At 43.6% G+C, this 22,456-nt stretch overlaps 1 protein-coding gene across 3 annotated transcripts in view; it reads left to right on the forward strand.

Annotated features, from left to right (window-relative positions):
- The window catches only part of LOC147017174 (uncharacterized), a 97,409-nt gene that overhangs the window by 30,820 nt on the left and 44,133 nt on the right, over positions 1-22,456 (forward strand). For all 3 annotated transcript variants that reach the window (XR_015049382.1, XR_015049383.1, XM_085846613.1), the window contains exons 11-15: positions 4,993-5,154; positions 6,563-6,652; positions 15,224-15,385; positions 16,794-16,883; positions 22,246-22,407. Coding sequence is in view for 1 of the 3 variants with exons in the window: in XM_085846613.1 (XP_085702739.1) it covers positions 4,993-5,154; positions 6,563-6,652; positions 15,224-15,385; positions 16,794-16,883; positions 22,246-22,407 (666 nt within the window). In the remaining 2 variants the exon portion in view is untranslated. The remainder of the gene's footprint in view (positions 1-4,992; positions 5,155-6,562; positions 6,653-15,223; positions 15,386-16,793; positions 16,884-22,245; positions 22,408-22,456) is intronic.

Here is a 22,456-nt window from a genome sequence, read left to right on the forward strand (position 1 = left end):
GACACGGACGTTCTCGTTCTCCTATTGCATTATATGAACAGAGGATTGTTGGCCAAAGAGACCTTTATGCACACAGGTCATAGCGGCAAATGCGTCACAAGAGAACATTTTATACCAATCCACATCTAGGCGACGAACTTGGGGATATGTTCTGCCAGAGTTTGCCTTCAGCCCATGCCCTCACTGGCTGTGATTCCACCAATGCATTCTTCGGAGTTGGTAAAAACACTGTCTTCACTGCCCTTCAGAAGCAGATTGAATCTGGGGCAGTTGATGGATTGGCCGATCCTGGTGGTCCAGATTGGATTGAAGCAGCGAGAAAGCTTGTCCTTGGCTTACATGGAAATAAGGGACAAAATGTGCTACACTTAATGAACTACGCTACCTCCTTGCCACCACAAGTGACAAGCAAGCCAGCCAACTGCCCCCAACAGAAGATGCGTTCAAGCAGCATTCCTTCAGAGCTCGATACCAAACAGTGATCTGGTGCAGCAGCTACATCGCGAAACATGAGTTGGAGAGTCCAGTTGGCAATGGTTGGTACCGCGATACTACAGGACTGCACACAACCATGTTTACACAAGAATCCGCACTGGCAGAAGTCAGGGACCTCACACATCTCTATTGCAGAAATGGAGCCTGTACAGATGGCACCAAGTGCACATGCCTGATGGCAGGAGTGTGCTGTATTGACATATGTGAATGTGACCATGAAGCGTGTCAAACCACCATCCCTAATGATGCAGACTCAGACGCAGACGATCAGTAAGAAAGTAGACTCATATATTACTATTCCCCAACTTTGACTGATCTGAACTTTGACACATACAAGTGTCTTCTATCTGGCATTGATGCATTGTTAACCAAGTGTATGAATGTGCTCTGATGCGCATGCATACCAGGGAGATAATAATCTAAAGATGATCGTGTTTCGAGGCATTTGACATTTTGGAGTGTATTGTCTCAATATGATGAAGGGGTTAAATGTGTCAAAAGGGGTTAATAAAGGTTTAAATAGGGGTTAAAATAACAATAGACATCATATAATATGACATTTCTGCTTTTACTAATCTACTGTGGTTCACCTTTGATGAACTGGATTGATTTCAACATTTGTTCTTCAAGATACATAAAGAGCCGCCTTTGGTCAGAAAAAGTCTTTACTGCCAAATAGGGCCACATCGTCCCTTAAAACCACAATAGCATAAGTGTAAGTGATATATTTTTAATGTCGTATATAGTGCCATCAATACCATATAGGATAACTCAAAAGGAAAGTATGACATTTCTTTATATTAGTTATATGGTGTCTTTTATAGTTAATGTGCACAAAAATGACAAAATGTTGTGGTAAAAAGGGGGTTAAAGTCTTTTTAAAGGCATGCATACTATTGAATAAACATTTAAACATATTTTATGTGTTGTTCCTCATTCAAAAATACCTATGTAGTGAATCATATAACTGATATTCAGTTACAAGAGCAAGTAATATGCATTAATTTGATTATATCAACATTTAACGGTATGTGGCAAACAAGGGGTTAATTCACATGTTTGTACACTTTTAAAATTTATACAACCATGATTTTCTATTAGTAGACATCCATACCTTCCATTTAAAACAGGTTTCGCTTTGTTCTACCACCTGGAGGAGTAGGTCCCCTTTTTAGGCCTCTTTTCAGCCCCGATATGCTGCACTAGTAGTTGGAGTGTAGGGTGGTGGGCTGTTGACAGAAGAGTCCAACGTGAAGGCCCGCTTGGCTGGTTACTTTGAGTGGCTGTACCAGGCTAATCCACCAGCTGTTGAGTTGGACGTCAGGGGTGTTGCTATCCCTATTGCTGACCCTACAATAAACTGGGATCCACCTTCGTTTGTGGAACCACAGGCTGCAGTGAACCAGTTGAAATGGGGTAAAGCTCCGGGGATCTGTGGCATCCTTGCTGAACTTCTCAAGGCTGGTGGAAATGCTGTACTCATGTCGTTGCATGCAGTTCTATCCTCTGCCTGAAACACAGGCATCATCCTAACTGACTGAAAGAGGGGCCTTGTTGTCCCTCTCCTGAAAGGGAAGGGTGATCGACAGGATGCAACAACTGCCAAGAGGTGATGCTGCTCTCATTACCAGGCAAGATCTTTGCTGGGATAATTCTTGATAGGGTTCGCCACCATCTGCTTGAGCACCAGTGCCGAGAACAGTCATGCTTTACACCAAAGAGTTCAACGATTGATCGTGTCCTTGCCGTTCGGGTCCTTACTGAACGCAGATGAGAGTTTTGGCAGGGGCTGCTTGCAGCCTTTGTTTATCTCTGCAAAGCGTTCAATTCAGTGAATTGGGATGCCCTCTGGAGGATTCTTGGTCTTCGTGGGGTGCTAATAAACTGATCACTCTGATGTCTGAACTGTATTCTGGTGCTGAGTGCTGTGAGATGTGGTGATTCCATCTCTGACTTATTTCCAGTTGTTGCTGGTGTTCGCCAGGGGTGTGTACTGGCCCCCGCACCTTTCAGCACTTGTATGGACTAACTTCTGGGGAGAATGTCGTGGAAATCAATCTGCAGTGCATCGTTTGGGAATGTCTAGATATCCGACCTTGATTTCGCAGATGGTGCAGTCATCTTTGTGGAGACTCTGGCTATCCCTTTGGGGTCCTTCCTTGAAGTGCTCAACGAAGAGTCGGAGCTGATGGGATCATGGGTTTCCTTTGTCAAAACTAAAGGCCCTGTCACACCTTGACGATTTAGCCAGCGTATGCCTGACGTATGCAAAATTTGGCTAAAACGCTGGCACACGTCGAATACATTATGGATCAGTTTGTATACGTTAAGAGCACGCTGGTATACGTCGTAGTACGCTGGCATATGTCTTTGTATGCTGGCATACGTCGTAGTACGCCGAGGTGTTAGACAAATTTTCCATGCTTGAAATTTTTCGACGTATGCCAGCGTATGACTCACACATTCCGCATACGCTTGGCCATAAGTTGTAGGCACGTTACGCGATCATTGACACACGTCGACACACGTTACTTGTAAGTTACTCAAAAGTCGAAACACATCGAGGTAATGTTTAGCGTACCCGAAACTTATTTCTAACCTATGAGTAACGTGTTGTAGGCATGTTACGCGATCGTTGACACACGTCAACACACGTTACTTGTACGTTACTCATAAGTCGAAACACATCAAGGTAATGGCTAGCGTCAGTGTTCCAGGCTCCCTGTTTTTTTTTTATTCGGTATGACTGTGATGTTGACACTTTAATTTCTATTGCTGTTATGATATAATATAATTAATAGGCTGCCGCTCAACGATTTAAATCATAACCGCACTAGAAATCGAAGTGTCAACATCACCGTCATACCGAAGAAAAAAACAAGAAAAAAACCAGGGAGTCTGGAACACTGACGCTAACCATTACCTTGACGTGTTTCGACTTATCAGTAACGTACAAGTAACGTGTGTCGACGTGTGTGAACGATCGCGTAACGTGCCGACAACTTATGCCAGCTTATGCGGAACGTGTGTCATACACCGAGTACGTCGAGAAATTTTCAACATGCTGAAAATTTCTCGACGTACTCGGCGTATGATGACGTATGCCAGCATACTACGACGTATGCCAGCTTGCTATTAACGTATACAAAACTTACCCATAATGTATTCGACGTGTGCCAGCTTGGTTCGGCAAATTTTTCATATGCTGGCTAAAACGTCAAGGTGTGACAGCGGCTTCACACTTCGATGTCTAGTGCGGTTATGATTTGAATCGTCGAGCCACAGCCTATGAATATCCTACGCCACGTGATCGTCGGCGATATGCATAAGTTAGACTATCGTTGGGCATAGGTTCTGAACGCCGACAACACGCTCAGCATTCGTTGGTATAAGTTATCTATATTTGATTGAAACGTTTTGTGTACGTTACTAATACGTTATGCATACGTCAAACACGTTACTATACGCCCAAAACTTAAAAAAAACATCAATAGTTCAGCATACGCCAGCGTTTTACATACATTTTGATACCTTGCCATATGCTGGATAAAACGTCAAGGTGTGACAGGGCCCTAAGATCCATGCTTTCAGTGATAAATTGGATGCTGTTGTCTGTGCCGGTACCTGTGCAGGAGGACAAAAGTCTGAGTCTTCAGGTCTTTGGTGCTTCCAATCCTGCTCTATGGATGTGAGACTTGGACTCTGACCAGGGATCTGAGACGGAGACTGAATTCCTTTGATACCAGATCTCTTTGGAGAATCCTTGGCTATCGCTGGTCGGACTTTTCATCCAATGAGCTGTTGCTGAGAGAGACTCAAATGAGATTTGTTACTTGCATAGTCTGTGAACGTCAGTTGCGGCTGCATGGACATGTGGCTCATTTTCCTGATGCTGATCCTGCTCACCAGATTCTCTCAGCGAGGGAGCCTCGTGAGTGGATGAGGCCAGTGGGCCGACCATGTGCCTCGTGGTTGCAGCAGATTGATCGTCATCTCAAGGAGATGGGCCAGGAATCTGCCTGGGGGATGGCCAGACTGAGGCCCTGGAGTGCCAGTGGAAAGTGGATGGAGCGAAGCGCTGCTCCGGCCCATGCTCCCAGAGCTGACCTGACCTGACCGGAGCTTGGTCTTACTTTTCACAGGGGTTCCAAGAAATGTAACCCCCGCATAAAAGAATGGTGTGTGTGTGTGTGTGTGTGTGTGTGTGTGTGTGTGTGTGTGTGTGTGTGTGTGTGTGTGTGTGTGTGTGTGTGTGTGTGTGTGCGCGCGCGCGCGCGTGCGTGTTTTCTGTGTGCCTCGAAACTTCTTTAAATATTTGTACAGAAGTTGAGACGGATTAAAGAGATAAAAATACAGAGGAGAAAGGAAATGGGTGACAAAATTTCACTGATGCATTACATGAGTGAGCAAATAATTCACTGGAAGGAAAAGGAGTGAACACTGAACCTGTCCACAAAATTTCAATAATGTTAACTGTTCTTCTTCCATACTTTACAGCTCCACAAGCCTTCAAAAGGATTCAACCTTGAGGATCCGAACATGTTCTTGTTTAAGCCAGTATATAACAAGCTGCATGATAAATCTCTTGAGGAATATGTCCAGAATCCGCAACGGAAGAAATTTTTGAAAAAGGAAGGCTACATAACAAGCGATAACAAGGTGGGATGATATTCCCTGCACCAACATGAATGTGCTATGACTTCATGTGAATTGCAGTTTACATTTCCAGATTTTTGGATGTGTAATGTTTATCAGCTTTAGATGCTATGGTTATACTGTGTTGTTTTTATTGTGTGTTTACATTTGATTTATGGTATGTTTATTTTTTGTGCATTTCTATTCGGCATCCCGAAGATGCGTTCTATGATGTAGACTTGTCTCGATAAATTGTTATTTCGAAGAGCGACATTCGTGTTTGTTTCACAGCATTTTGCCAAGTTGCGTTAGTGTTTCATCGGATTGACTGGGAGAGGAATAAAATAAAGATAATCTTAATAAGTTGCCAACGTGGTTTAGATCATGCTGAAGGATGGATCAACAGAACACCGCTCACTACCAGTTTGTGGTTGGAATACCTCATTGGTCATTCACAGGCTCTATTCCCCCAGCTTGTCCGCCTTTTGCCCGACAGTGGTGAAGCTGATTTGGTGTGGGGTTCATAAACGTGACAGTGTAAGGTATTAAAGCCTGCGCCCTGTGGGGAAGTGTCTGCACCCTACATGTGTGCCTCCCATACATTGTGTTTGAGCCTCCACAGGATTAAATTTAGGATTAGTCCCAAAGAATCCATTTGTAAAACTTTGATAGGACTTCTTCAGTTAGTCCATGAAACGTTCTCCCTTTTAATCAATCTTCTGTACTTCATGCACAGAATAGGCTTTCCAGTTGATGGTGGTCTCCCCCTCCTGTATGCTTCAGTTTTCCTCATTGTATTAGTCTAGAGCTCATTTCTTGTTTGGTTTTGGGGCAGACAGCACTTCTTCAGCTTTATGCTTCAGTTTCAAGCTCTGTCTCCTGTTGATGTTGAGATCTTCTTCACTTGTGAAGGTGCAGTCTTTATTCGTTTTGGCACACATACTGGCTGCTCGGTGTGGTTACATCGACTTAGGTCTCAGCCTTCTCGGAGGAGTCTTTACCCTTTTAGTGACTTTATGTCATGGTTTCCAGTCAATGATGGACATTTTTGGTTCCAGCCAGCCAGACGGCTTTTCCACAATGGTTGGTGGAGCCCCAGATGCTCACTGGTCACTGTTGACACTCTGGGTAGTTGTACCATGAAGGTATTAGTGATATTGGCAGTGATATTCATGTCGCTGCTGGCTGTGAGCCAGAGGTCAATAGACATCTGGGTCGGGCCTGGGGAGTCATGGATTCACTGGATAATGGGGTGTGGTGCTGCCCGTACCTGTGCAGGAGCTCTGTGTGAACCTTGCTGAGCTGATTAGTAACATCACTCTCCTATAATAGTTTCACGGGGAATGCAACAATATTCGGCGAAAGTGTTGCAATATGAATTTAGAGTAAATGTGCACATTCCCTGACAGTTTTGAAACCTCTTTCATTTCAGGTCACTTGTTCATTAGCTGAATATAACAAGTATAACGATTACTTGAAGAGTGTGAACGTGTTCAATGCACGAAAATGTGGAGGAACTCAGGTGAGTTAAAACTCCCATTTTAACCTCTGCCACCGAAGGTGGATGGAAGTTGTGTTTTCACTCCCGGTCTTTCTGTATGTTTGGTTGTGTGTGAGCAGGATATCTCATAAAGATATGGAGGATTTGAACAAAATTTGGTGTACAGCTTGGGTGTGTGATAAGGACAAATTAATTCAATTTTAGTGAAGATATGGATCTGGATTTGGATACAAGACTTTTTAAAGTGATTCTTCACCACTGAGATACGGGGCCAAAAACGATAGACAGCACGAAATCTCAAAAAAACTGTGGACGAGTTATGACAAAACTTTAGTGGATGAGTTGGGGAGGTGACAAAAACAAGCCGATTTGATTTTGATGTCCGGAAGCAGATCCGGCCTCTCAGTGGGATACAAAACGTAAACTTCAACCTGTCTGAGGTGTGTGCTCTCCTGAGTGCTATTCTCTTTATAACCTGCATTCTGTCCAAATGGAAGGGTGAAAGTTTAAGGAGCTGGACCGGAGAAGAGGCAGCACAAAACAAAACAGGAAGGTGACCAATCTGTCGGCAAAAGATCAAGAAATCAGAAGGAAAATCTCGCACTCTATTTCCATCGTCCACTTGTCTTTTCTATTTCTATTTTTCTGCACATCTTCCTATCCCAATCATTCCATCAAGCTCTTTCCACGGTCAGACACTGGAAGAGTTTCCATCTCTTGAACCTTTAGACGATGAATTTCATTTCCAGGGATGTATGTTGCCTGCATGTTAAATTGATTTGAAGTTGCATTGTTAATCAATCGGTAACCAGGCTTTGGATTACGTCTCCTGATATCGAAGTTAGGTCGTACAAGTCACGTGCTTTGGCTTTTTCCGTCGCCAATTTTCCTCTGCTGCCCAGTCTCACGCCGAGACATTGATATCATTGACGTCATGAAGTTTGCAGACACACACACAGCCACACATGCTTTGCCGTTTCAAGACATGTTGGCATGTACCTGTAGTCCTGTGTGGTATGGAATGTAAATTTAGACTGATTATGCAGCACTGCAGTTGGACACTGTGCCACCATGGCTGATGTTCATAGTCTTTATTATTGTCCACCTAAAACATGGAAATTTCAATTTCCACCACAAACTACAAATGGCAATTCAATTCATGAATTTGGAATCCACGCCCGCACAGTGAGGCTCGGCGCGTGTGGCCCGGCGTGACAGAGGTTGAAAACGATCCATGCCAGGGAACCATCCGAGTGTAGACTATTGCAAAAGTTAACTACTTTTAGTTCTGGTGAGTGCAAACCACCTGTCTGCGGACGATTGGAAAATTTTAAATTGCAAACGGGTTTTGTTTTGACACCGGTCCCAGGGGATCAAGTGTGCGATGAGCAGGGGGTGAGGGGGGGAGCAACGGTGTACTGCAGGGCTTAAGCAGTGAAAGAGTCAGTGTGGAAAGGCCTCAAGACTGCTCGTGTGCGTAATTGTTGTGAGAAAGGCCTCAAGACTGCTCGTGTGTGTAAGTGGTGTGAGGAATGACACGAGAATGCTTGTGTGTGTTCGTGGTATGAGAAAGACTACATGGGGCGACCGTGTACAGAAAGCGGGAGGAGCAATAAGCATGAGTAACACGGCTGGATTCTCCGTATCGTGGGGGAATCCCAGTCGGGAAGAGGAAAGAAAGAAAAGGTTTGGAACCCACATGGGGCACTCGTAAATTTGTGCCTTAATGGGAGTACAGTAGCAATAGCCTTATGGGGGAAGGATTGCATTAGTTAAATGAAATAGGAAATTAGATTAGTATTATATGGGAGTGTTAGCGATGGGATGGAACATAGTGGGTTCGAGACGGTTAACCTTTCGTGGGTATGTCGAGAGATTAGTGGCATAGTGTTAAAAGGAGCGTGCATAGTTGATGGGATTCACTTTAATAAAATTATTTCAATTTTTTACTGTTAAAATATGTGTTGGAATGAGTGTTTATATTGTCTCTGTTTATGGCACAAAAGTAATATCACAGACGACATTTACGACATCCCCCACCCAGCCTTATTCCATTGATGTATTTCTTATGGAAAAAAATTGATTCAATTTAAGTCACATATTTCAAGAACGCATCCTCGATGTAAAGTGAGGTATCCCTGCAGTTGATTGAGAAAGTGAAGTATGGAAAGGAATCCAGATGAAAATCAGAAACTGTGGGACTTGGGAGATGCAGAAGATGTGGTGTTGCAGGCTGTGACAATTACAAAACTTCCAACTCACCTTGGAAAGATCAGTGATGAAAGTCAGAAATTTGGTTTGAAGTGGATTGTGGTGACAAGGTGGAATCAAAGTGGAGATGAAGAATTGAAGAGCCTGCAAACCAAGATGAGGTTACACAATGCTGCAATTTCTGTGTTGAGCTGTATGGGTCGGAAAGTTTGACTTGGACGAAGTAGGGGAAAAGCAGACTAATTGATTTTGATCCTGGATGCCTGAGATTAATACTTGGGATTCACTGGATGCAGAGAGTAACCAACCAACAAGGAATTGAGGATAAAAGCTGGACAGAGGAAGTTGTCAGCTTGCCGAAGAACAGTCTGACGTGGTCTGTGCCTGTGTGGACAATGGAGGAAGATTGGAGAGCCAACTCCAGAGAGATGGTTACTGGAAGGAAGGAGACCAAGAGGAAGGCCAAAAAGAAGATGGAAGGATGTGATTAAGGAAAGGCCTACTCAGAAAGCAATCCAATACTTAGAAATGGAGGCTCAGAATTGGAAGCTTTGGAGATGAAGGATTCACAGACGGCGACGCAGCGCTGAATCGGTGGCAGCGTCTTACATGAATGAACCTTTATGTCCGTATGTTCATTCGTCATATCATGTGCTTCTAAACGGTTGTGCATAAATTCTCCAAACTTGGTAATTATGATCACCCCTTGCCACATGGCAAGAAGGTGTGAAGCAGTTATTTTGGCTCCACCCCCTAGTGTGTTGGTTCTACCCCCTTAAGGTTGAACAAAAGGTCAAATACCAAAAAACTGTGGGCTCCTAATGCAATTACGGGCACATTTTTAGATGATATTTTGCATATGCAATCAACATTGGGGGACGCATGGAAGATATAACGAATTTTTTTTGGGATTTGACCCCTGGTTCATGCTCCAGAGGTGAGGACTTGAGATCATATGGATCATAACAGGAAAAAAACTAAAAGGGCAATCGTTGTAGCGCATACCTCAACCATGTAATGCCTGATTCAGTAGAACATATCAGGCACAATACATTTGTTATTACACAATACATTTGGAGCCACAGACAACGTAACAACTCACCAAATCATTGGAAATCGGAATGTGCCAAATTACAGACAAGTTCTGAAGGGAACAGGGAACAAAGTTGACCTTGTGCAGTTCGTTAGTGAATACATCATGGAAAACTCCAAGGCCACAGTTCCACACGGCAAATCAATCGTGATTGCGGGAGGATTCCAAAATGGAGAGTAAGTTCGGAACATCTCTTCTGTTGCTTTGGACAATGTAGAAGACCTATACAGCACACACGAAGAGGCCGATACACGTATGATACTGCATGCGATTAGCCTTTCTTCCCTGTACCAACGGATCATTGTCCGATGTGATGACACGGACGTTCTCGTTCTCCTATTGCATTATATGAACAGAGGATTGTTGGCCAAAGAGACCTTTATGCACGCAGGTCATAGCGGCAAATGCGTCACAAGAGAACATTTTATACCAATCCACATCTAGGCGACGAACTTGGGGATATGTTCTGCCAGAGTTTGCCTTCAGCCCATGCCCTCACTGGCTGTGATTCCACCAATGCATTCTTCGGAGTTGGTAAAAACACTGTCTTCACTGCCCTTCAGAAGCAGATTGAATCTGGGGCAGTTGATGGATTGGCCGATCCTGGTGGTCCAGATTGGATTGAAGCAGCGAGAAAGCTTGTCCTTGGCTTACATGGAAATAAGGGACAAAATGTGCTACACTTAATGAACTACGCTACTTCCTTGCCACCACAAGTGACAAGCAAGCCAGCCAACTGCCCCCAACAGAAGATGCGTTCAAGCAGCATTCCCTCAGAGCTCGATACCAAACAGTGATCTGGTGCAGCAGCCACATCGCGAAGCCTGAGTTGGAGAGTCCAGTTGGCAATGGTTGGTACCGCGATACTACAGGACTGCACACAACCATGTTTACACAAGAATCCGCACTGGCAGAAGTCAGGGACCTCACACATCTCTATTGCAGAAATGGAGCCTGTACAGATGGCACCAAGTGCACATGCCTGATGGCAGGACTGTGCTGTATTGACATATGTGAATGTGACCATGAAGCGTGTCAAACCACCATCCCTAATGATGCAGACTCAGACGCAGACGATCAGTAAGAAAGTAGACTCATATATTACTATTCCCCAACTTTGACTGATCTGAACTTTGACACATACAAGTGTCTTCTATCTGGCATTGATGCATTGTTAACCAAGTGTATGAATGTGCTCTGATGCGCATGCATACCAGGGAGATAATAATCTAAAGATGATCGTGTTTCGAGGCATTTGACATTTTGGAGTGTATTGTCTCAATATGATGAAGGGGTTAAATGTGTCAAAAGGGGTTAATAAAGTTTTAAATAGGGGTTAAAATAACAATAGACATCATATAATATAACATTTCTGCTTTTACTAATCTACTGTGGTTCACCTTTGATGAACTGGATTGATTTCAACATTTATTCTTCAAGATACATAAAGAGCCGCCTTTGGTCAGAAAAAGTCTTTACTGCCAAATAGGGTCACATCGTCCCTTAAAACCACAATAGCATAAGTGTAAGTGATATATTTTTAATGTCGTATATAGTGCCATCAATACCATATAGGATAACTCAAAAGGAAAGTATGACATTTCTTTATATTAGTTATATGGTGTCTTTTATAGTTAATGTGCACAAAAATGACAAAATGTTGTGGTAAAAAGGGGGTTAAAGTCTTTTTAAAGGCATGCATACTATTGAATAAACATTTAAACATATTTTATGTGTTGTTCCTCATTCAAAAATACCTATGTAGTGAATCATATAACTGATATTCAGTTACAAGAGCAAGTAATATGCATTAATTTGATTATATCAACATTTAACGGTATGTGGCAAACAAGGGGTTAATTCACATGTTTGTACACTTTTAAAATTTATACAACCATGATTTTCTATTAGTAGACATCCATACCTTCCATTTAAAACAGGTTTCGCTTTGTTCTACCACCTGGAGGAGTAGGTCCCCTTTTTAGGCCTCTTTTCAGCCCCGGTCTGCTGCACTAGTAGTTGGAGTGTAGGGTGGTGGGCTGTTGACAGAAGAGTCCAACGTGAAGGCCCGCTTGGCTGGTTACTTTGAGTGGCTGTACCAGGCTAATCCACCAGCTGTTGAGTTGGACGTCAGGGGTGTTGCTATCCCTATTGCTGACCCTACAATAAACTGGGATCCACCTTCGTTTGTGGAACCACAGGCTGCAGTGAACCAGTTGAAATGGGGTAAAGCTCCGGGGATCTGTGGCATCCTTGCTGAACTTCTCAAAGCTGGTGGAAATGCTGTACTCATGTCGTTGCATGCAGTTCTGTCCTCTGCCTGAAACACAGGCATCATCCTAACTGACTGAAAGAGGGGCCTTGTTGTCCCTCTCCTGAAAGGGAAGGGTGATCGACAGGATGCAACAACTGCCAAGAGGTGATGCTGCTCTCATTACCAGGCAAGATCTTTGCTGGGATAATTCTTGATAGGGTTCGCCACCATCTGCTTGAGCACCAGTGCCGAGAACAGTCATGCTTTACACCAAAGAGTTCAACGATTGATCGTGTCCTTGCCGTTCGGGTCCTTACTGAACGCAGATGAGAGTTTTGGCAGGGGCTGCTTGCAGCCTCTGTTTATCTCTGCAAATCGTTCGATTCAGTGAATTGGGATGCCCTCTGGAGGATTCTTGGTCTTCGTGGGGTGCTAATAAACTGATCACTCTGATGTCTGAACTGTATTCTGGTGCTGAGTGCTGTGAGATGTGGTGATTCCATCTCTGAATTATTTCCAGTTGTTGCTGGTGTTCGCCAGGGGTGTGTACTGGCCCCCGCACCTTTCAGCACTTGTATGGACTAACTTCTGGGGAGAATGTCGTGGAAATCAATCTGCAGTGCATCGTTTGGGAATGTCTAGATATCCGACCTTGATTTCGCAGATGGTGCAGTCATCTTTGTGGAGACTCTGGCTATCCCTTTGGGGTCCTTCCTTGAAGTGCTCAACGAAGAGTCGGAGCTGATGGGATCATGGGTTTCCTTTGTCAAAACTAAAGGCCCTGTCACACCTTGACGATTTAGCCAGCGTATGCCTGACGTATGCAAAATTTGGCTAAAACGCTGGCACACGTCGAATACATTATGGATCAGTTTGTATACGTTAAGAGCACGCTGGTATACGTCGTAGTACGCTGGCATATGGGTTTGTATGCTGGCATACGTCGTAGTACGCCGAGGTGTTAGACAAATTTTCCATGCTTGAAATTTTTCGACGTATGCCAGCGTATGACTCACACATTCCGCATACGCTTGGCCATAAGTTGTAGGCACGTTACGCGATCATTGACACACGTCGACACACGTTACTTGTAAGTTACTCAAAAGTCGAAACACATCGAGGTAATGTTTAGCGTACCCGAAACTTATTTCTAACCTATGAGTAACGTGTTGTAGGCATGTTACGCGATCGTTGACACACGTCAACACACGTTACTTGTACGTTACTCATAAGTCGAAACACATCAAGGTAATGGTTAGCGTCAGTGTTCCAGACTCCCTGGTTTTTTTTTTATTCGGTATGACTGTGATGTTGACACTTTAATTTCTATTGCTGTTATGATATAATATAATTAATAGGCTGCCGCTCAACGATTTAAATCATAACCGCACTAGAAATTGAAGTGTCAACATCACCGTCATACCGAAGAAAAAAACAAGAAAAAAACCAGGGAGTCTGGAACACTGACGCTAACCATTACCTTGACGTGTTTCGACTTATCAGTAACGTACAAGTAACGTGTGTCGACGTGTGTGAACGATCGCGTAACGTGCCGACAACTTATGCCAGCTTATGCGGAACGTGTGTCATACACCGAGTACGTCGAGAAATTTTCAACATGCTGAAAATTTCTCGACGTACTCGGCGTATGATGACGTATGCCAGCATACTACGACGTATGCCAGCTTGCTATTAACGTATACAAAACTTACCCATAATGTATTCGACGTGTGCCAGCTTGGTTCGGCAAATTTTTCATATGCTGGCTAAAACGTCAAGGTGTGACAGCGGCTTCACACTTCGATGTCTAGTGCGGTTATGATTTGAATCGTCGAGCCACAGCCTATGAATATCCTACGCCACGTGATCGTCGGCGATATGCATAAGTTAGACTATCGTTGGGCATAGGTTCTGAACGCCGACAACACGCTCAGCATTCGTTGGTATAAGTTATCTATATTTGATTGAAACGTTTTGTGTACGTTACTAATACGTTATGCATACGTCAAACACGTTACTATACGCCCAAAACTTAAAAAACATCAATAGTTCAGCATACGCCAGCGTTTTACATACATTTTGATACCTTGCCATATGCTGGATAAAACGTCAAGGTGTGACAGGGCCCTAAGATCCATGCTTTCAGTGATAAATTGGATGCTGTTGTCTGTGCCGGTACCTGTGCAGGAGGACAAAAGTCTGAGTCTTCAGGTCTTTGGTGCTTCCAATCCTGCTCTATGGATGTGAGACTTGGACTCTGACCAGGGATCTGAGACGGAGACTGAATTCCTTTGATACCAGATCTCTTTGGAGAATCCTTGGCTATCGCTGGTCGGACTTTTCATCCAATGAGCTGTTGCTGAGAGAGACTCAAATGAGATTTGTTACTTGCATAGTCTGTGAACGTCAGTTGCGGCTGCATGGACATGTGGCTCATTTTCCTGATGCTGATCCTGCTCACCAGATTCTCTCAGCGAGGGAGCCTCGTGAGTGGATGAGGCCAGTGGGCCGACCATGTGCCTCGTGGTTGCAGCAGATTGATCGTCATCTCAAGGAGATGGGCCAGGAATCTGCCTGGGGGATGGCCAGACTGAGGCCCTGGAGTGCCAGTGGAAAGTGGATGGAGCGAAGCGCTGCTCCGGCCCATGCTCCCAGAGCTGACCTGACCTGACCGGAGCTTGGTCTTACTTTTCACAGGGGTTCCAAGAAATGTAACCCCCGCATAAAAGAATGGTGTGTGTGTGTGTGTGTGTGTGTGTGTGTGTGTGTGTGTGTGTGTGTGTGTGTGTGTGTGTGCGCGCGCGTGCGCGCGCGTGCGTGTTTTCTGTGTGCCTCGAAACTTCTTTAAATATTTGTACAGAAGTTGAGACGGATTAAAGAGATAAAAATACAGAGGAGAAAGGAAATGGGTGACAAAATTTCACTGATGCATTACATGAGTGAGCAAATAATTCACTGGAAGGAAAAGGAGTGAACACTGAACCTGTCCACAAAATTTCAATAATGTTAACTGTTCTTCTTCCATACTTTACAGCTCCACAAGCCTTCAAAAGGATTCAACCTTGAGGATCCGAACATGTTCTTGTTTAAGCCAGTATATAACAAGCTGCATGATAAATCTCTTGAGGAATATGTCCAGAATCCGCAACGGAAGAAATTTTTGAAAAAGGAAGGCTACATAACAAGCGATAACAAGGTGGGATGATATTCCCTGCACCAACATGAATGTGCTATGACTTCATGTGAATTGCAGTTTACATTTCCAGATTTTTGGATGTGTAATGTTTATCAGCTTTAGATGCTATGGTTATACTGTGTTGTTTTTATTGTGTGTTTACATTTGATTTATGGTATGTTTATTTTTTGTGCATTTCTATTCGGCATCCCGAAGATGCGTTCTATGATGTAGACTTGTCTCGATAAATTGTTATTTCGAAGAGCGACATTCGTGTTTGTTTCACAGCATTTTGCCAAGTTGCGTTAGTGTTTCATCGGATTGACTGGGAGAGGAATAAAATAAAGATAATCTTAATAAGTTGCCAACGTGGTTTAGATCATGCTGAAGGATGGATCAACAGAACACCGCTCACTACCAGTTTGTGGTTGGAATACCTCATTGGTCATTCACAGGCTCTATTCCCCCAGCTTGTCCGCCTTTTGCCCGACAGTGGTGAAGCTGATTTGGTGTGGGGTTCATAAACGTGACAGTGTAAGGTATTAAAGCCTGCGCCCTGTGGGGAAGTGTCTGCACCCTACATGTGTGCCTCCCATACATTGTGTTTGAGCCTCCACAGGATTAAATTCAGGATTAGTCCCAGAGAATCCATTTGTAAAACTTTGATAGGACTTCTTCAGTTAGTCCATGAAACGTTCTCCCTTTTAATCAATCTTCTGTACTTCATGCACAGAATAGGCTTTCCAGTTGATGGTGGTCTCCCCCTCCTGTATGCTTCAGTTTTCCTCATTGTATTAGTCTAGAGCTCATTTCTTGTTTGGTTTTGGGGCAGACAGCACTTCTTCAGCTTTATGCTTCAGTTTCAAGCTCTGTCTCCTGTTGATGTTGAGATCTTCTTCACTTGTGAAGGTGCTGTCTTTATTCGTTTTGGCACCCATACTGGCTGCTCGGTGTGGTTACATCGACTTAGGTCTCAGCCTTCTCGGAGGAGTCTTTACCCTTTTAGTGACTTTATGTCATGGTTTCCAGTCAATGATGGACATTTTTGGTTCCAGCCAGCCAGACGGCTTTTCCACAATGGTTGGTGGAGCCCCAGATGCTCACTGGTCACTGTTGACACTCTGGGTAGTTGTACCATGAAGGTATTAGTGATATTGGCAGTGATATTCATGTCGCTGCTGGCTGTGAGCCAGAGGTCAATTGACATCTGGGTCGGGCCTGGGGAGTCATGGATTCACTGGATAATGGGGTGTGGTGCTGCCCGTACCTGTGCAGGAGCTATGTGTGAACCTTGCTGAGCTGATTAGTAACATCACTCTCCTATAATAGTTTCACGGGGAATGCAACAATATTCGGCGAAAGTGTTGCAATATGAATTTAGAGTAAATGTGCACATTCCCTGACAGTTTTGAAACCTCTTTCATTTCAGGTCACTTGTTCATTAGCTGAATATAACAAGTATAACGATTACTTGAAGAGTGTGAACGTGTTCAATGCACGAAAATGTGGAGGAACTCAGGTGAGTTAAAACTCCCATTTTAACCTCTGCCACCGAAGGTGGATGGAAGTTGTGTTTTCACTCCCGGTCTTTCTGTTTGTTTGGTTGTGTGTGAGCAGGATATCTCATGAAGATATGGAGGATTTGAACAAAATTTGGTGTACAGCTTGGTGTGTGATAAGGACAAATTAATTCAATTTTAGTGAAGATATGGATCTGGATTTGGATACAAGAATTTTTAAAGTGATTCTTCACCACTGAGATACGGGGCCAAAAACGATAGACAGCACGAAATCTCAAAAAAACTGTGGACGAGTTATGACAAAACTTTAGTGGATGAGTTGGGGAGGTGACAAAAACAAGCCGATTTGATTTTGATGTCCGGAAGCAGATCCGGCCTCTCAGTGGGATACAAAACGTAAACTTCAACCTGTCTGAGGTGTGTGCTATTCTCTTTAGTGCTATTCTCTTTATAACCTGCATTCTGTCCAAATGGAAGGGTGAAAGTTTAAGGAGCTGGACCGGAGAAGAGGCAGCACAAAACAAAACAGGAAGGTGACCAATCTGTCGGCAAAAGATCAAGAAATCAGAAGGAAAATCTCGCACTCTATTTCCATCGTCCACTTGTCTTTTCTATTTCTATTTTTCTGCACATCTTCCTATCCCAATCATTCCATCAAGCTCTTTCCACGGTCAGACACTGGAAGAGTTTCCATCTCTTGAACCTTTAGACGATGAATTTCATTTTCAGGGATGTATGTTGCCTGCATGTTAAATTGATTTGAAGTTGCATTGTTAATCAATCGGTAACCAGGCTTTGGATTACGTCTCCTGATATCGAAGTTAGGTCGTACAAGTCACGTGCTTTGGCTTTTTCCGTCGCCAATTTTCCTCTGCTGCCCAGTCTCACGCCGAGACATTGATATCATTGACGTCATGAAGTTTGCAGACACACACACAGCCACACATGCTTTGCCGTTTCAAGACATGTTGGCATGTACCTGTAGTCCTGTGTGGTATGGAATGTAAATTTAGACTGATTATGCAGCACTGCAGTTGGACACTGTGCCACCATGGCTGATGTTCATAGTCTTTATTATTGTCCACCTAAAACATGGAAATTTCAATTTCCACCACAAACTACAAATGGCAATTCAATTCATGAATTTGGAATCCACGCCCACACCGTGAGGCTCGGCGCGTGTGGCCCGGCGTGACAGAGGTTGAAAACGATCCATGCCAGGGAACCATCCGAGTGTAGACTATTGCAAAAGTTAACTACTTTTGGTTCTGGTGAGTGCAAACCACCTGTCTGCGGACGATTGGAAAATTTTAAATTGCAAATGGGTTTTGTTTTGACACCGGTCCCAGGGGATCAAGTGTGCGATGAGCAGGGGGTGAGGGGGGGAGCAACGGTGTACTGCAGGGCTTAAGCAGTGAAAGAGTCAGTGTGGAAAGGCCTCAAGACTGCTCGTGTGCGTAATTGTTGTGAGAGAGGCCTCAAGACTGCTCGTGTGTGTAAGTGGTGTGAGGAATGACACGAGAATGCTTGTGTGTGTTCGTGGTATGAGAAAGACTACATGGGGCGACCGTGTACAGAAAGCGGGAGGAGCAATAAGCATGAGTAACACGGCTGGATTCTCCGTATCGTGGGGGAATCCCAGTCGGGAAGAGGAAAGAAAGAAAAGGTTTGGAACCCACATGGGGCACTCGTAAATTTGTGCCTTAATGGGAGTACAGTAGCAATAGCCTTATGGGGGAAGGATTGCATTAGTTAAATGAAATAGGAAATTAGATTAGTATTGTATGGGAGTGTTAGCGATGGGATGGAACATAGTGGGTTCGAGACGGTTAACCTTTCGTGGGTATGTCGAGAGATTAGTGACATAGTGTTAAAAGGAGCGTGCATAGTTGATGGGATTCACTTTAATAAAATTATTTCAATTTTTTACTGTTAAAATATGTGTTGGAATGAGTGTTTATATTGTCTCTGTTTATGGCACAAAAGTAATATCACAGACGACATTTACGACATCCCCCACCCAGCCTTATTCCATTGATGTATTTCTTATGGAAAAAAATTGATTCAATTTAAGTCACATATTTCAAGAACGCATCCTCGATGTAAAGTGAGGTATCCCTGTAGTTGATTGAGAAAGTGAAGTATGGAAAGGAATCCAGATGAAAATCAGAAACTGTGGGACTTGGGAGATGCAGAAGATGTGGTGTTGCAGGCTGTGACAATTACAGAACTTCCAACTCACCTTGGAAGAATCAATGATGAAAGTCAGAAATTTGGTTTGAAGTGGATTGTGGTGACAAGGTGGAATCAAAGTGGAGATGAAGAATTGAAGAGCCTGCAAACCAAGATGAGGTTACACAATGCAGAAATCTCTGTGTTGAGCTGTATGGGTCGGAAAGTTTGACTGGACGAAGTAGGGGAAAAGCAGACTAATTGATTTTGATCCTGGATGCCTGAGATGAATACTTGGGATTCACTGGATCCAGAGAGTAACCAACAAGGAATTGAGGATAAAAGCTGGACAGAGGAAGTTGTCAGCTTGCCGAAGAACAGTCTGACGTGGTCTGTGCCTGTGTGGACAATGGAGGAAGATTGGAGAGCCAACTCCAGAGAGATGGTTACTGGAAGGAAGGAGACCAAGAGGAAGGCCAAAAAGAAGATGGAAGGATGTGATTAAGGAAAGGCCTAATCAGAAAGCAATCCAATACTTAGAAATGGAGGCTCAGAATTGGAAGCTTTGGAGATGAAGGATTCACAGACGGCGACGCAGCGCTGAATCGGTGGCAGCGTCTTAAATGAATGAACCTTTCTGTCCGTATGTTCATTCGTCATATCATGTGCTTCTAAACGGTTGTGCATAAATTCTCCAAACTTGGTAATTATGATCACCCCTTGCCACATGGCAAGAAGGTGTGAAGCAGTTATTTTGGCTCCACCCCCTAGTGTGTTGGTTCTACCCCCTTAAGGTCGAACAAAAGGTCAAATACCAAAAAACTGTGGGCTCCTAATGCAATTACGGGCACATTTTTAGATGATATTTTGCATATGCAATCAACATTGGGGGATGCATGGAAGATATAACGAATTTTTTTTTGGATTTGACCCCTGGTTCATGCTCCAGAGGTGAGGACTTGAGATCATATGGATCATAACAGGAAAAAAACTAAAAGGGCAATCGTTGTAGCGCATACCTCAACCATGTAATGCCTGATTCAGTAGAACATATCAGGCACAATACATTTTTGAAATTTCATGCTATACATAGTTTTTGGCCCGATCTCTCAATAGTGAAGAATCACTTGAAAAATTCTAGTCGCCGGATCCGGATCTCAACAAAATCTAATCAGTTCGTCCCTGTCAAGCAACCAACCTGTCCACAAAATTTCGTTCGGATCCGTCCACAACTTTTTGAGATATCCTGCACACAAACAGACAGAAAGTGGTGAAAACATCACCTCCTTCACCTTCGGTGGTTGAGGTAATTAGATGTCGGGTCATTTCTGGTGGAACTTTTCACCATCTTTCAACCCTTCTTTCGATGGGAAGTGTCGTGATTTAGCATTTGCGATGGCGTGCCATTGACTTCATTGTCGTTTTGATTTGGGATCATGTTTTTATTTTTCACTTTGTACACCAGAAAGGCATGGGGACTCTGATAAATCTGCAGTCTTCATACAGACCTGGAATCAGCAATTCTCATTCCTGCATTTGTTTTGATCTTAATCATGTGATTGTTTGCACAAACCTTCCAACCCATCATGGCATGAATCTCACCATCAACTCTCTTCTTTTGGCATGATTCACTTAAATTTTTAACACCTTGTATTTATGGGAGCTGCAGTGCAGAAACAGGACTCAGTAATACTATGTTTACCTCCACAACCGGAGGTCGATGGAGGTTGTTTTCACCCCTGTCTGTTTGTTAATTTGCAAAAAAATGTTTTTGTCAAGAATGTTGATCTGTTCGGTTTGTTTGTTTGTGTCCACTCGCCGACTGCCCAAACTGCTCAGCCAATTGTTCTGGAACTTTTGGAGATTGTGGGGTCCGTCCCATAAGGTTAGCATCGGCCAAAAGATGCCGTAAGGTTAACTTCGGCCAAAAGGTCAGCATTGGCCCAATATATAAAATTGTCAATTTTCATCTGAACAGGATTTTCATTTCAACTCACTGAATTCAACCACCAATTATTGTTGAGGTCAAAAGGTCAACGTAGGCTGCATTTTGAAAATTGAGAGGGGGCCAAAAGCTATACAGTATACTGTACACAAGGAAATACAAGGAAATGAGACACAGGTGGAGTCCATTCAGCCCATCATGCCTGTGTGAACACCATACTAATTTGATTTATGTTGATATCATGATATCTCAGAAAGTTGTGGATGAGTTTGACAAAATTAGGTGGATGAGTTGGTTTGGTGACAAAATCAAGCCGTTCGATTTTGGTTCAGATCCAGCCCATCAGTGGGATCCAAAACGTAAATTGTTCAGTCTGGCAGAGGGATGTGCTCTACCTCGTGCCGTTCCAGTGTTGCAATGAAATCTTGGTTCATGGGTTAGAAAAATGACACGGCAGCAGGTTCACTATCTGACAGAGCATCTTTGGGGAACAGTGAGACAAAGACAATTGATGTCTTGCCCAATGATCTGTGATGACTGACTCTAGATGAGATGACTGCAGAGTTGGGCTGACTGACTGCAGGTGAGAGTTGGGATGACTGACTGCAGGTGAGAGTTGGTATGACTGACTGCTTGTGAGAGTTGGGATGACTGACTGCAGGTGAGAGTTGAGATGACTGACTGCAGGTGAGAGTTGAGATGACTGACTGCAAGTGAGAGTTGAGATGACTGACTGCAGGTGAGAGTTGAGATGACTGACTGCAGGTGAGAGTTGGTATGACTGACTGCTTGTGAGAGTTGGGATGACTGACTGCAGGTGAGAGTTAGGATGACTGAATAAGAGAGGGTCGATGGAGGATAACCTTCGTGGAGAACATTTTCTTCCGCCAATGATGTCAAGGCCACTTTGAAGCGCTGCTTTCGTCAGCAGGATGTATGGTTCTACCATGACACCATCACAAAAGCATTTGAATGTTGGGAGAAATGTGCGGACCGCAGTCGTGATTATGTTGAGTAATAAATATACACCGTCATAGAATAAATATTAATGTTCATATCAGTGTTTGTTTCATTTTAATATCTTTCCCTCTTTTGGAAAAAAGAATAGGAGGCATTATTTCTTGACACGCCCTCACACATCTGTATTTGCAGTGTGATGATTATTGGTATCCCCGATGATAACTTTTTAATTCAGCTTCCTCGATTTCTACACCTGTTTGATCATGTTGTTAATGTTCCAACAGCATGCTCCCACCAAAGGCGATGTGAGGGAGAAAAATTCAGCGGTTGTAAAGGTTGTGGAAGCATCCAGAAATGAATTGGTTTCGAAAAAGATGTTGGAAAAGAATGGCAGCTCGAAGGTGAACTTGGATTCAAGTGACATTACCTGCAGTAAAGGGAGACAGGTATTCCTTTTATTATTTGCTCTGAAAGTGAAGAAAATTGTTTTCTCTT

This window comes from Eptatretus burgeri, chromosome 11, assembly GCF_056783735.1.
Source record: "Eptatretus burgeri isolate ZD-2024b chromosome 11, Ebu_testis_v1, whole genome shotgun sequence".
Classification (NCBI taxonomy): domain Eukaryota; kingdom Metazoa; phylum Chordata; class Myxini; order Myxiniformes; family Myxinidae; genus Eptatretus; species Eptatretus burgeri.